General features: G+C 39.3%; 2 protein-coding genes across 2 annotated transcripts in view; both read right to left on the reverse strand.

Moving 5' to 3' along the window:
- Positions 1 to 577: 577 nt before the first annotated feature.
- On the reverse strand, positions 578 to 12,441 carry LOC308097848 (NADH dehydrogenase [ubiquinone] 1 beta subcomplex subunit 10-like). The gene is made up of 4 exons (XM_080445947.1): positions 12,167 to 12,441; positions 5,514 to 5,652; positions 2,851 to 2,990; positions 578 to 753 (listed from the first exon to the last, which is right to left on the reverse strand). The coding sequence occupies exons 1-4, from the start codon at positions 12,312 to 12,314 to the stop codon at positions 659 to 661; spliced, it is 522 nt and encodes a 173-aa protein (XP_080302073.1). The 5' UTR covers positions 12,315 to 12,441; the 3' UTR covers positions 578 to 658.
- The window catches only part of LOC308097838 (uncharacterized protein), a 199,274-nt gene continuing 188,264 nt past the window's right edge, over positions 4,414 to 15,423 (reverse strand). Inside the window, exon 5 of the transcript XR_013934240.1 lies at positions 4,414 to 5,056. The gene's annotated coding sequence lies outside the window, so the exon portion shown is untranslated. The remainder of the gene's footprint in view (positions 5,057 to 15,423) is intronic.

The following is a 15,423-nucleotide window of genomic DNA, read 5'->3' on the forward strand; positions in this document are numbered from 1 at the left end:
ACAAACCCTGAAGTATTATGGTCAAGTCTGTCATGTACAGTTATGGTACAGAGGCTTATCCCCAGCTGTGACTAATCTTCATTAGGTTACCAGGTTTAAGGCCATTTCATTCTAGCTCTAGATCAGGGGGTGGGCAACTTGATGGAGAGGGCCACTATATTTCCACACTCACTCCAGAGGGGCCACATTGCATAAATATACTGTCGGGTCATTCTATGTCACACAAAAGTAGCAAAAATAGCCGTTTTGAGCTTGTAGATCTGTTATTTTTTGCTATTTTTGAATTGGAATCCAGATTCTTTTTTTTTTTTCATTTTTGAATTGGAATCCTGAAAAGTTACATTTTTATTTTATTTCAAATGCATTTAGTTATATTTATGCTAACTTTATGAACTTAAATACAAACACATTGGACATAAAAAAGACAAAAGATATATTTTAATACTAGTCATGAAGCTACTAATATAGACTGAAGTAATTAAAGCGGGTCATGTTTGCATGTTTGGAATTGTAACAGCTGAAATCAATAATATATCAGTAATACAATATCAGATAAATTAATTAATGCAGCAGCACACATGTTTGTCCCATAAAGTTTTATTATACAGTACATTTAATACAACAAGAGGGCATAAGCTTCGGAACATGAAATGTGTTATTAGGCTGTTTGAGCCTGGGCTGCCGCCTCGATCATTCTCTCCTTTTGCTTCATCAGACATTTCCTCCCACTGGCGTACGCTCCCAGGTCGCCATCTGCAAACACATGGACACGTTGAATGAGAACATGTGACTACATAGAAACAACTATTCTCTCTCCTGCCTCCCAAGCTGTGTGGAATGACACCCCCCCCTTCCGCACAGTCAGGACTGAAGACTCACCTCTTCAGATTCCACTCCTTATTTTCTTGTATCACTACTTAGCCCATTAGGACCTGAAGCCGATTCTACAAATGTCTTCTAAATCCCAACAGTTTTCTGAAAAACTTATGTTTCTATATCAGTGGTGCTCAAACCTTTCCATTTGAAGGACCCCCAAAATGATATGTATTTGGCCGCGGACCCCCATCTCAAAATAGTTTGTTCCAGGGACCACCCAGAAGAAAAGATTTTAGTTAAAAATGTTCGCTTTAAAAAAATATATATTCAAAGATTTGCACACACTTTCACGATTTTTCAAAAATAGCAGATCTACAAGCTCATAGCGCGGCACTCGGTGCCGTGCTATGAGCTTGAATATCTGCTATTTTTGAAAAAGAACTAGTAGTTACACTATATGCATACAGTATGCAGTGTTGTAGCACTTCAATATTTTCTTTTGCATTCCATTTATTTTGTGATCAGACTCCACCTTAGCCCGTAGCACTTGACCTAGCCTTGACGACCATGCAGTCTTATGCAAAAGGTGAAAATGTAATGTAGATATAGGATGTTATTTAGACAGATGCCACGTTCATTTGTTGACCTGGCATCCTATAGTTCAGGGGTGATGCAACTTTGAAGATGGAGAGGGCCACTATATTTCCACACTCACTCTAGAGGGCCACAGTGCATATACAGTATCTCCGTATTTTAACTTTTTTCGCCATTCTATGTCACACTATGTTTTGAGCTTGTAGATCTGCTATTTTTGCTACTTTTGAATTGGAATCCAGATTTCTTCTTTGCTATTTTTGAATTGGAATCCTGAAAAGCAACATTTCTATTTAATTTCAAATGCATTTAGTTATACTTATGTTATCTTTATGAACTTAAATGCAAATACATTGGACATAAAAAAGACAATACTAGTCATTAAGCTACTAATATAGACTGAAGTAATTAAAGCGGGTCATGTTTGCATGTTTGGAATTGTAAACAGCTGAAATCAATGATATATCAGTATTCTGATATTAACCTGCGGGCCGCATTAAGTGAAGGTGGGGGCCGCATGTGGCCCCCGGGCCGCCAGTTGCCCATGTATGCTATAGTTTGTATAGTTTCAATGTACAGCTTATATATATTTTTGATATTATACTGTTTAGAAGCTATAGGTTCATGGTTTACCTGTGATCTTAGTTCACTGAGGCACTGCACTGTCTCTCTGCATTTGATGTATGCGTTTACCTTGCTTACTGTAAGTCACTCTGGATAAAGAGCGTCTGGTGAATGGCTAAATAGTCAATTGACTTGAACCATTTACACCGTGGTTAGTTGACGAGGGTTCATGTCATTTACTCTGATCTCACACTTTTTAAGTTGCTCTGGATAAAAGCGTCCGCTAAATGCCTGAATTGTAACGCTGACAGGACCTTTTTAAAGGAATTTAAGAAAACAATGCATGCTGTCAGTGTAATGTTATATATTTAAACTGTATATATAAAACTATGAATATAATATAAATAGTTATATTTTTTGGAATAGTAGAGATGCTCAGAATCAGATATAAAACTTTGCCATAGCTGGTGATAGAAACAGCCAATACATTTAAATGATTTCACCTGTATTAGTTCTTCGCCTATAATGACAAGGCCAAAATAGGGTCACCAGGTTTACCGCTTAAACTGCCAGCGTTTTTCAAAAATAGTTTGCCACCTCTGCCAGCATGTTTCCAGGTAAAACATAGGAAACACATATTTTTTTTACATTGAAGTGAATGGAGCAGCAACTTTTTGGAAAATGTTATCTCCTGGTTCTTTGTGAAGGACATAAAAAAATAATTTAAAAAAATAATAAAATAGAATTTTTTTAAATTTATTTTTGATAAAAGAAAAAAAAACGTTATAAACGTTTTTGGCAGTATAAGAGTTAAAAGTGGCTAACTTAACATATTATCATAGATGCAACACACACACACACACACAGAGTACTTACATCGTGAATTGAAGGCCTTGGTGGTGTCGGTGAAAAGCTGCACCTCCTTGGCACAGTTCTGGTGATAGCTGTGACCCTCCCTCTGCTGACAGGCCCTCAGACGTTCCTGGACCGCCTTCACAATCTCCTGGTCCACCTTACTGAGGAGCACAGCAGAGCACACACACACACACACGTTTAGGTTCACCTCTCGACCAGGCAGGCATGCAATGCTCATTTGGTATGTTCTTGCACTCTATTTCAATGACGTGACGCGCACGTCGCTTAACACCTACACTGCAAGTCACACAATGGGCAATTGATATGCATCTAGGCTTATTCCTATGTTAATTCGCTAGGTGTGAGTTGGGAGCCTTTGAAAACTTTGTTGAGGTGCGAATTTAAAGTAGTTTTAAATCTATGCGTGTGCCTGCGTGTGCTCCTGGTCAAATAGGTTCCGGCACGGCGTGCAAGGCCGTCCAGTGAGCATTGCACCCCTGCTCTCGACATAGTCAAAAGGGACAGTGCCCTCCATACCCTCATACCTGACTAACTAGTACTTCTCCAAGGTAAGTGACCCCTACAGCCACAACACTAGAGGGAGTGTTGATTTTGACAGCGCATTTTGATTTAGTTTTAGTCATAGTCTTTTGAATAAAATTCCATTTAGTTTTAGTCATATTTTAGTCATCTGAAATGTTTTTGTCTAGTTTTACTCGACTAAATATCATAAGGTTACAGTCGACTAAATCTACAGTTGATTTAGTCGACTAAAATGTATTTTGGCGGTGCTGTGATGGCGTCGTAATGGCTGATTTTACACTTGGTTGCATGCTGAAAATAGCCGATCTACAAGCTCACAACGCGTCGCAGCGCGACACGTTGTGAGATTGTAGATCTGCTTTTTTTCAGAGCGCAACACCCGAGCGCAACCAAACATAAAATGACTTGTCTTTTAGTTCAACTGGATCTCTTCCTGGTCCCTCCCTAACATTTTAGTCTAGTTTTTAATTGTTGACGAAATTATCAATATATTTAGTCTTATTTTTAGTCACCGTAGTTTAGTTTTCATTTAGTTTTGGTCAGTGAAAAAAGGTAGTCGACGAACACATTTCGTCATAGTTTTAGTCGACGAAATCAACACTGACCAGAGGGAGCGACCACGATCTGGTACCACCCAAATTTAGAACACACATGGGAAAATTCGCATTATACTACTCTGCCACCATAATGTGGAATGCCCTGTCACCATCCTTTAACTGGTTTCTTTCAAAACTGTCCTGAAAAATCATCTATCAAGACTCAGGAGACCACAAGGGGAGGTACATGTAAATTCCCATCGAAAGGAGGTGTCATTCACTGCTGCTGTTTTTCCTTTTCTCCTTTGTACATAATAGTGTTTAGTAATTGTTGATGACATGTATAATTGTGATAATTCTTATGTTGATGGCATTTAGGCATTTAGCAAGGACACAAGATAATACATCATAATACATCAAATGCATCCAAGAACCTATCATCAGCCTGCATTGAAATACATACTATGTCTACTTAACATGCTATCAAAGTGACATTTTAGCCTTTGCATAATCCTGCAAGGTTGTCAAGGCTAGGGCAAGTGCTACGGGTTGAATGATGAATTGAATACTGTACATAGGACCACAATGGAAACAAATCCCCAGGACTGTTTTGTGTTTACTTTACACTGTGATATTTTTTATATCAGTAATGCCTATTATTGTAATAATTAAGTGGATAAAGGCAAATAATTGAAATGTTTGAGTTAGAACAGTCAGTAGTGGAGTTAAGGCGGTTACACACCGGCGAATATGCGAATATACGCAAAATTCGGACTCGTTTCGAATAATTAAAAGACGCTTTTTTCGCTCCGCGAAACTGGTGTGGAAGCTTGCATTGACTTTATAAGGTTTAAAAAAATAACGTATTATTCGCATGAAAAAAATCGCCCCGGTGTGTAAGGACCTTTACTTTACTGTAATTCATCTTTTAAAACCAGGATAAGAAGACATCACTCATGCCATATCACGATATTATCCCAAATCCCAGCTGATATGTAGTCTCATATCACGGTATATCGACAAACAATGATGACGGGATGACAGTGTTGATTTCGTCGACTAAAACTATGACGAAAAATATTCGTCGACTACCTTTTTTCACTGACGAAAACTAAATAAAAACTAAGCTATGATGACTAAAACTAAGACTAAATATATTGAAAATTTCGTCAAAAATAAAAAAACTAGACTAAAATGTTAGTGAGGGATCTAGTGGAGAAGAGATCCAGTAGAACTAAAAGACAAGTCATTTTATGTTTGGTTGATGTTTGGTTGACCTCGGTGTTCCGCTCTGAAAATAGCAGATCTACAAGCTCACAACGTTGTGAGCTTGTAGATCGGCTATTTTCAGCACGCAACCATGTGTAAAATCAGCCATTAGGACGCCATCAAGGCACCGCCAACATACATTTTAGTCGACTAAATCAACTGTAGATTTAGTCGACTATAACCTTATGATATTTAGTCGACTAAAACTAGACACAAACTGAAACATTTCAGATGACTAAAATATGACTAAAACTAAATGGAATTTGATTCAAAAGACTATGACTAAAACTAAATCAAAATTTGTTGTCAAAATCAACACTACGGGATGATACTCACTAGTCTCTCCTCCACTGCATCTCGGCCTCGTAATAGCAGAGGAAATCCCCCTCCTGGCATTGGGTCAGGTCAGGAACACGCCGGAACTTCTGGTGGTAGTAGACGGACTTGTTGCCGGCCTGGATCTTCTCCACAGCATCTGGATGGAGCGTTAGTAGAGCAGACAGCAGGGTTATATATGTGTGATGGGGAAGGCTAGGTTAGCTCAGTTTATACTATAGGCCTTTACTTTTGAACTGTCATTGCTTATGTCCCGTCAGAGTAACATTCTATGCTCTACAACAGTGGTTCTCAAACTTTTTCATGTCAAGGACCCCCAAAATTATATGTATCTGGCCGCAGAACCCCATCTCAAATATTTTGTTCCAGGGACGCCCAGAAGCAAAGATTTGAGCAACAAATGTTCGCTTAAAAATATATTTGAAAGATTTGCACACATTTTCACGATTTTTCAAAAATAGCAGATCGACTTGCGCTATGAGCTTGTATTTTTGAAAAACCTTCGCCTATAATGACAACAAGCCCAAAATAGGGATGCTAGGTTGAAAGTGGTTCATTTGGGGCGCCCCCACTGGCCTAGCGGTCCGGGCGCATACCACATACGCTGGTAATCCAGCTGGACTGCCTGTCGCGAGTTCGACTCCCGATCCCGGCGACCTTTGCTGTGTGTCAACCCCCCATCTCTCTCCCCATTTCCTGTCAGCCTACTGTCCTATCAATAAAGGCAGAAAAAGCCCCCAAAAATATCTTTAAAAATAAAGTTGTTCTCCTATTTCAATCACTACCTGTGGAAATTCCAAAGAAACAATTTGATAACTGGAATAGAATGATCTCCAGGTTCATTTGGAGAGGTCAGAAACCTAGGGTACGTTTCAAAACTCTACAACTACAAAAAGATGAGGGAGGCATGTCTCTCCCTTGCCTGGAAGATTATTATAAATCAGCACAATTAAGATACTTAGTTTGCTGGTGCAACAATGAATATGATGCTAAATGGAAGGACATAGAACTGGACCAACTGAATGTCCCTCTCCAGGCCATACTGGGTGATAAAACTCTCATGAAGCAGCACATAAAAGAAATAAGCAACTGGACAAAGGTTCCCCTAAATATTTGGTTTAAAGAATGCAAAGATCAAAAAATAGAAAGAGAGGTACGTTTATTAAAATGGGTGGCATATGATAAAGACTTTCCACCAGCACAGCTGGACTCTAGATTTAAACGATGGAATCGGTACGGTATTACAGCATACTGTCTGATTTCATCCAGTACAGGCTTGGAGAGCTTCCAATACCTCATTGATAACCATAATCTAGAGAAACAGGATTTCTACAGATACTTGCAGTTAAGGCATCATTTTGACAAAAACATAATGGCAGAGAAAAACGAAACAGACCTCATCAATATTTTCATTGATGCCTATAAGGGCAATACCACCAAAAAACTGGTATCAAGAATCTATTCAAGTATACAGACCGCTAGGAACCACTCCACCCTCTATGTTAAACTTAAATGGGAAGAAGAAGCAGGCATAACCCTAACAGAGGATGAATGGCTGAATATATGTAATATAACAACCACTACCACTAGTTCTGGCCTTTGGAGAGAGTTCTCATGGAAGAACATGATTAGGTTCTTTATTACCCCAAGGAGAAAATACTTACAAAACGGTACACCAGAGTCAGGGAACTGCTGGAGAGACTGCAATAAGACAATGGCTGACCACTTCCATATATTCTGGGACTGTCCAATAACCCAAAACTACTGGCTAGAGATCGTATCAGATATCAACACGATAATGGGTTCTGAACTTGAATGTACTTTTACCAATATTTACCTGAGTAACATACCAACCAAATTTAGCACCGCAGATAAATACCTTCTTAAAATACTATTGGTAGCCGGCAAGAAGGCTATAACCAGGAAATGGCTGGACAAAAATTCACCAACAAAGGGGGAGTGGATAGCCATTGTGCAGAACATATACGAAATGGAGAAACTAACATATTCTGTAAGACTCTGTATGGATACATTTTATAAATACTGGTTAAAATGGATATTGCATATGAGAATGGATATTCTGTGAAAGACCATTAAAGATGTAGGGGTTTATATATCTGTATATATGTACAAGTACGTGAATCTGTGCTATGTGTGGAGGTACACTGCTTGAATTATCACTATTATTATTATTATTATTATTATTATTATTATTTTTTTAGGTTACATACTTTTTTCCTGTACTTTTTACTTATTGTTTTTTATTTTTATACGTATATGCTTATATATTTTCTTTCCTACATACATTCATTTCTGCAATATCTGGAAACCTGCTCCAAAACTCAGGAGTGTATCATTGGAATATCTACTGGCAAAATATCATGGACTTTAACAACAAAGACAATCAGACTGAGATCTCTCAGCAAGAGAACTGAAGCTACTTTAGCTTAGGATCCCACTCCTCTGGACTGAATAGCCCGCAACATATGAGTGTTAAAATATAAGTGTAATGTACTCATTTAATGTAATGTGATGCCCAACATGACCTACCTGTTCTAAAAAAGAAAAAAGAATAAAAACAAAGTTTAAAAATAAATAAATAATAAAGTTGTTCATTTTACTATTATGTCACCAGCTAGAAGTGGAATTGCGTTGCTGCTAGGCAATACAACATGTTTATGTTATATTACATTCTTATACAGTGTGATTTGTAGATGTAAATCATAAATGAGAATATACAGTAGACCTATTTTACTCTAATGTTTACAAACAATACCTAACATCTGTTATTGTGTAACGACTGTCTAGTAATAGTCCTTCTGTCAAGACCAGAGCAGAGTCCAAAGACCCAGAGCAGATTTCAACCCTCAATTTGATATGCATCAAACCACAGACCCCCTAGATGTATTATTTCTATTCTAAATTTCTAATCTATTTTTACATCTGGGATCATTGTACATGATGAGGTCTGATATTTGATTTGATATGATTTATATGATTTAGTCCAGAATTCCTTTACTGTCATTTAATGTAGATCTGATAACAGTGAACAGTATTAACTGTAATAATGGTGATGAATCGATTAACAATGAATGATTTAGCTGGGGACCCCCTGGACTCCCGCCGGACCCCCAGTTGAGAACCATTGACGTAGAGAATAACAATAATGTCTCCAGTCCACCTCAAGACAATGTATTGTTTTTGGTGGTAGGTAGGGCTAACTGACATACAGATGTGTACCATAAGTTGGTTCTTTAATGTCGGGAAACACAATAGAATAAGCACTGATGCTGTCTAACAAATGACTAGTAGATATACAACGTAGTCTACGTCACTGGCTGGGTTCCAGGGGGTCCCCAGATAAAATTATGGATAGTTTAGGAACCAAGGACCCCAACGGAAACAAGACCGCAAGGACTTTTTTGGTCGGACCTTTTAGACAAAAGTATTATAAATGTAACTGTGTTGTTTTACATTATTTTGCCTAATAAAAATTACAATCAATCAATCAAACGAACAAAAAAAAAACAAATGGTCAATAATTGTACCCTTAAAGGAGGAGTTCACCCAAAAAAATACTTATTTTCTATCAATTGCACATCCCATGAAGCCTTGAATTCATGGATTTGTTTTTGTTTTTGTCGCATTCCTAAGCCAATAATTTGATGACTGGGTGTATTTCCGGTAGGAGACACAAATAATCTACTTTGTGTCTCCTACCGGATACATTAGCCGGTGTTTCAAATTGTAAGGAGACCAGATCAGAATGAGACCGCGTCTACTGTCGTCCTAGTAACAGCAGATGTTGTCCCCGGTGAAAAAAACACGTAGCTGTCCTCGTCAATGCCGGGTTTTTTTTTCATATCACAATGTCAAAACATACCGATCTGATTCTTGTATGGGTGAAGAAACGCCAGACAGACGAACACTCACGTTGCGTTGTGGACGGCTCTCCGTTCGTTTTGTTGTTGTTGTTGAGGAAAAGGAAGACAACCACTTCCTGTGTCAGTCTCTCTAACAATAGATTTACACGTTTTATAAATGCAACTATTTGCCATTGGAGTCGGAGTCAACATGTGTAAGGTACAATCACTATTCAGCCCATTCAAAGCGTGCAAATAAACGCATCAATGAATTAATAAATATATAAATAAATGTTCATTCCTTCCTGGGATTCGAACTCTTCCCAATGTCAGCATAAATACACCAGAGAGGCGCTTACTCCGGTGCGCCATTCTTTTCACAACAAATAGGTACCATAAACAAATCATAGAGTATACAACCAGCCATTAAAAAACAAAACAGACATGGTCACAGATTAACTTGAGACCTCAGTCACCACACTGATTTTATTTTACTGGTCTCCAACACGGCTGTTTACTACAGATTTGTTTCTAAAATATCTCACCATGATCATCTATTATTCATTATGTTATAGGCTACTTAGAAATAGTAAATATGACGCATGATATAGGTTAGATAAACTGTTTATAACATGACCAATTATAGAGAAAATATGGCCAAAAGTGTCTGAAACCCCACATTACAGTGACGTGATTATTGACCAGTCAATTTTAAATGTCCTACAAATTATTGAAGCTAATGTTTATGTAATCTAATCACCTGGAAATAGTATGTTTAAGATACAGTTGCAGTCGCTGCACAGAAAATGGCATTTCAAGGCACGTCCATTTAGAGCTCTGGTCTCCGTTTAGGAGCGGTGCTCCTCCCATTGACTGAAAATTCCACTACCGTGCGAGGTCTCCAACTGTAGTAAAACTAAAGAAAACGATTTAGCTACTCATCGAAACAAAGGCTGTTTTGTTTTGCTGAAAAACTATTCTCCACGGTGGGTTACACCTCAGCACACCACCTTCTCTGTATAATACACTTTTTGGGCAGAAAATAAAACATGTCCACCAGACGGAAATTATTTAAATTACTCACCTGCGCCCTCTACAGATCTGGTCAATATAAATAACCATTGATCATTAGGCCTACCATTGATCATAAACGAACAGTTTATCTAAAACCGGCTTCGAGTGCTATCAATGCATTGAATGGGGAAATAGGCGAGTTTATTAGACCTTTTGAATGGGCGAAATAGGCGACCTACTACCTACCCGCGATTTATCAGACCATTCATTCAGGAGCTACTGACCTACTTGGAGGCGGAGCAGTCCCCACAACAATATTTACGATTCTGTGCCTATCGGTACATAACTCGAACGGCGCTGAGTAGGCACAGGCGAACGTCACACCGTTCAGGACGGCAACTCGGTCGCCTTAGCTCCCTCGGTGGTCCTTCACGGGGTGACAGTTCGCCTGTGACTGCGCGCCTCCGTCATGGTCCGAAACCAAAAGCGAAACCTAAACTGAACTATTTAAGTCATGTCCGTTGGTAGGTTAGTATGTCTTGATAACACCAAATGAATGGTCTGATAAATCACGGGTAGGTAAAGTAGGTCGCCTATTTCGCCCATTCAAAGGTCTAATAAACTCGCCTATTTACCCATTCAATGCATTGATAGCATTCGAATCAGGTGTATCTAACCTATCATGCGTCATATTTACTATTTCTAAGTAGCCTATAACATAATGAATAATAGATGATCATGGTGAGATATTTTGGAAACAAATCTGTACTAAACAGCCGTGTTGGAGACCAGTAAAATAAAATCAGTGTAGTGACTTGAGGTCTCAAGTTGATCTGTGACCATGTCTGTTTTGTTTTTTAATGGCTGGTTGTATACTCTATGAGTTGTTAACGGTACGAAATTGTTATGAGAAGAATGGCTCACCGGTGTAAGCACCTGTCTGGTGAATTTATGCCGACGTTGGGAGTGGTTCGAATCCCCGAGGGGATAAACAATTATTTATGTATTCATTGATGCGTTTATTTCCACGCTTTAAATGGGCTGAATAGATATTGTACCTTACACACGATGACTCCGACTCCAATGGTGAATAGTGGCATTTATAAAACGTTTAACTTTAAATCTATTGTTAGAGACTGACACAGGAAAGAGTGGTTGTCTTCCTGTTTCTCAACAACAACAAAACCAACGGAGAATCAGCGCCCAACGCAACGTGAGTGTTCGTCTGTCTGACGTTTCTTCATCCAAACAAGAATCAGATCGGTATGTTTTGTGATATGAAAAAGAACAGGCATTGACGAGGACAGCTACGTGTTCTTTCACCGTGGACAACATCTGCTGTTACTAGGACAACAGTAGACTCGGTCTCAAGTTGATCTGGTCTCGTCTTAATCTTTGTCACCGGTAGGAGACAGGAATCAAATTATTAGCTTAGGAATGCGACAAAAACTTTAAAACAATCATGAATTCAAGGCTTCATGGGGTGTTCAATTGATAGAAAATAAGTAATTCTTTGGGTGAACTCCTCCTTTAAGAGTTGAATTAACCATGAATTAACGTGGTGTTATATTTATCTCTGAAGGTGGACACAGGCAGGTCCACAGAGTATAGTGTGTGTGTATGTATATATAGTGTTATAAATACCTCTGAAGGTGGACACAGGCAGGTCCACAGAGTAGTAGTGTATATATATATATATATATATATATATATATATATATATATATATATATATATATATATATATATATATATATATATTAGTGTTATAAATACCTCTGAAGGTGGACACAGGCAGGTCCACAGAGTAGTAGAAGAGTTTAGACACAATCAGAGCTGGATTAGGAAGTCCTGTTTGTTTCTCTGAGACTGGAGTCTGACGAGGAGGCTCTGGATACGCGTCTTTATCAAAGTCCGACGGCATTATGACCCTTTTAGCTGGATATATCTATCTATATATATATTTATTTGTATGTTTTTAGATGAAATAAATAAACACAAACACACAGATCCTGCAACGACCTCGTCCTCCTTCCGCTCGAGCTGTGGAGGTTAGCGCATGCGCAGAAAAGGGAGACTAAACATGGCGGAGGAAGAAGGTCAAATGATGTATATTTATTTTTTTGTTTCTTTTATGCGTTATTAAAAGGAACAACAATTTTACAACTTGAAACGTTTCCCCAGATATATGTTTTTTTTTAATGTTATGTTATTTTTTTCTTCTCTCTCCTCTTTTACACAGGGGTCAGGGTTCAGGGGTAAAAGTTCAGCACCGGGTATATTGTTGTTGTAGTGCCGTTGACTTGCCAGGAGATGATGCTGTGGTAGCTGTAGAATACAACTCTCGTAGACGTATTTATGATTCTGACGTTTTCAATCTACGAGAGTTGTAGGCACTTCTCTCCATTGTGATTGGGACTTTCAGCTCCTAGCCTGTCCGGGCTCCAAACATGTACAAATGCAAAAATAAAGGTGCTTACCCCCAAGCCCAAAATGTTAACTAACTGTCAGGAGTTCTAGTGCAATGTAATAATCCATATTCTTCAATAAAGAAGTGTTTTAAATCTTTTAATGCCATCTGTGGCCGATTCTGGCGTAAGTTCCCAATGGAAAGTAGTGACGGGGCGCATCCGGTGAAACCCGGAATTACACTCAATGTAAACAGAAAGTAAACGAGGGTGAAAAAATGGCGTTCGGCCACAGACGGCATTAAAACACTTCTTTATTGAATAATATGGATTATTACATTGCACTAGAACTCCTGACAGTTAGTTAACATTTGGGGCTTGGGGGTAAGCACCTTTATTTTTGCATTTGTACATGTTTGGAGCCCGGACAGGCTAGGAGCTGAAAGTCCCAATCACAATGGGGAGAAGTGTCTACAGCTCTCGTAGATTGAAAACGTCAGAATCATAAATATGTCTACGAGAGTTGTATTCTACAGCTAGTGCTGTGGGACCGACTGGAACCGACTGGAACTCAGTGAATCAGTGGATGAGTGTAGCAATAACACAAACTTTGTGTTATATTATAGTAGTCTTAGTTACCAGTGGAGATTGATGCAACATGGTGGCTTGCATCTATTTTAATGCCTTTGTTTCTATGGTAACCAGTGACCACTGATATAACTACTATGTGCAAGGCAAACAGCACAGATTTACTTCACACGTGCTGTGAACTTCAGTGATGGAAACAACAGTTACATTTATAATACTTTTGTCTAAAAGGTCCGACCAAAAAAGTCCTTGTTGTTTCCGTTGGGGTCCTTGAATTAATTTCATAGACATATGTTGTGACTATTCTAATGTGTTATTATCACTATAATGAATGAATCAATTTCTCATGTTACAATAGTGACATTATGTTTTTGGGTTGTCTCTCTGTCCGTACGTCCGTACATCCTAGCTCTGGTCCATAGCGTTAGAAGGAGTTAAGGAAAACTCTGTCTAATGCTATGGACCAGAGCTATACGTACATCCGTACGTCCCAACATGGTGAATGTAAATATCTCAGGAATGCTTTGAGAGGTTTTCAAATTTCATGGCAATTGTCACAGACGTCCACTTGGACTCAAGGATGGACTGATTAGAAATAGGAGGTCAAAGGTCAAGGTCACTGTGACCTCACAAAATATGTTCATTCAATTCCTACAAAGTCATTCACTACGTATCGTTGCTGTCGGGGAGAAAACCTCCATATTTCAACTATTTATGTTTTTTTCATAAATTAATGCTATAGCTGCTTCGTCATACTGCAGTGTCAGAGAAAAGCAGCAAAAATAGCCGATCTACAAGCTCAAAGCCCATCATCACAGAGGCGTTTTGAGCTTGAGTTTGAGCTTGTAGATCGGAGTGTGGAGAGACAGGAGAACGACATTAGAGAGAAGGGAGACATGTGAGACATAACAGGTGTCGGTGTCGGATTCAAACTCGGGTCCTTGTAAAGGAGTCATTGTGTGCATTAACTCAGTGGTTCTCCAACAACTTTAGGCTGCGAATCCCATGTGAAAAGTTTGTGTCAGCGATCCCAGCCAGATGTTTGTTATCAGATTCACTTTAGATCACAATTCTGCTATCTGTGATCTGTCTAAATAACAATGGAGAGCGTGAAACCTATAGTCATTCATATACATTGTCTCATTGACTTAAAGGGATAGTTCACCCAAAATAATACTATATATACTATATTATACTAATATAAAATAATATTTTTTTCTATCGATTAGTAACCCCATGGAGACTTGAATTCATGGATATTGTTTTGTTTTAATGGCATTCCTAAGCCAATAATTTGATGACCAGCGGACCGGTAGGCAGCGGTTCCGGTAGGAGATACAAAGGAGACTCTTTGTGTCTCCTACCAGAACCGCTGCCCGTCATCATTGGATTAGGAATGCGACAAAAACAAAACAAATGAATCAAGTCTCCGTGAGGTGACTAATTGATAGGAAAAAAAGTCATTTTGGGGGTGAACTATTCCTTTAACTTCTAGCCAGGAGGGCGGCAGTGGCTCAGGAGGTAGAGACTAGAGAGCGGCCGCTTGGGAATCGGAAGGTTCCCGGTTCGGTTCCTGTGTTAGTGTCAAAGTGTCCTTGAGCAAGACGCTTAAACCCCAAACTGCTCACGATGAGCAGGTCGGTGCCTTGCATGGCTTCCTCCACCATCAGTGTATCAGCGGGTGAACGTAATGCAACATTTTAAGCGCTTTGGTTAAAAGGCGCTATTATAAATGCACCATGTACCAAATTAAACTGTCCCTCATTTCACTGGGGAGTGGGGACCCCCTGGAACCCCCCTCAAGGACCCCTTGAGGGGGGTTCCCCCATTTAAGAGAACCACATGCACTAAACTGACTGAGCCTCCAGGCACCCCTGATGTCTTATCTTTTTTTTCCTCTCCTCAGTCTTAAAAAGAGCCACTCCTCCCTCTCACCCTCCTCCTGAACACTGGGCCTCCGGTCCCCACGCACCACCTGACCTGCCCCCGGACCTTATGGGGGTGTTGCCCCCCCCTCCCCCCTCCCCCCCCTCCCCC

This window comes from Gymnoscopelus braueri, assembly GCF_963280865.1.
Source record: "Gymnoscopelus braueri genome assembly, chromosome: 13".
Lineage (NCBI taxonomy): Eukaryota > Metazoa > Chordata > Actinopteri > Myctophiformes > Myctophidae > Gymnoscopelus > Gymnoscopelus braueri.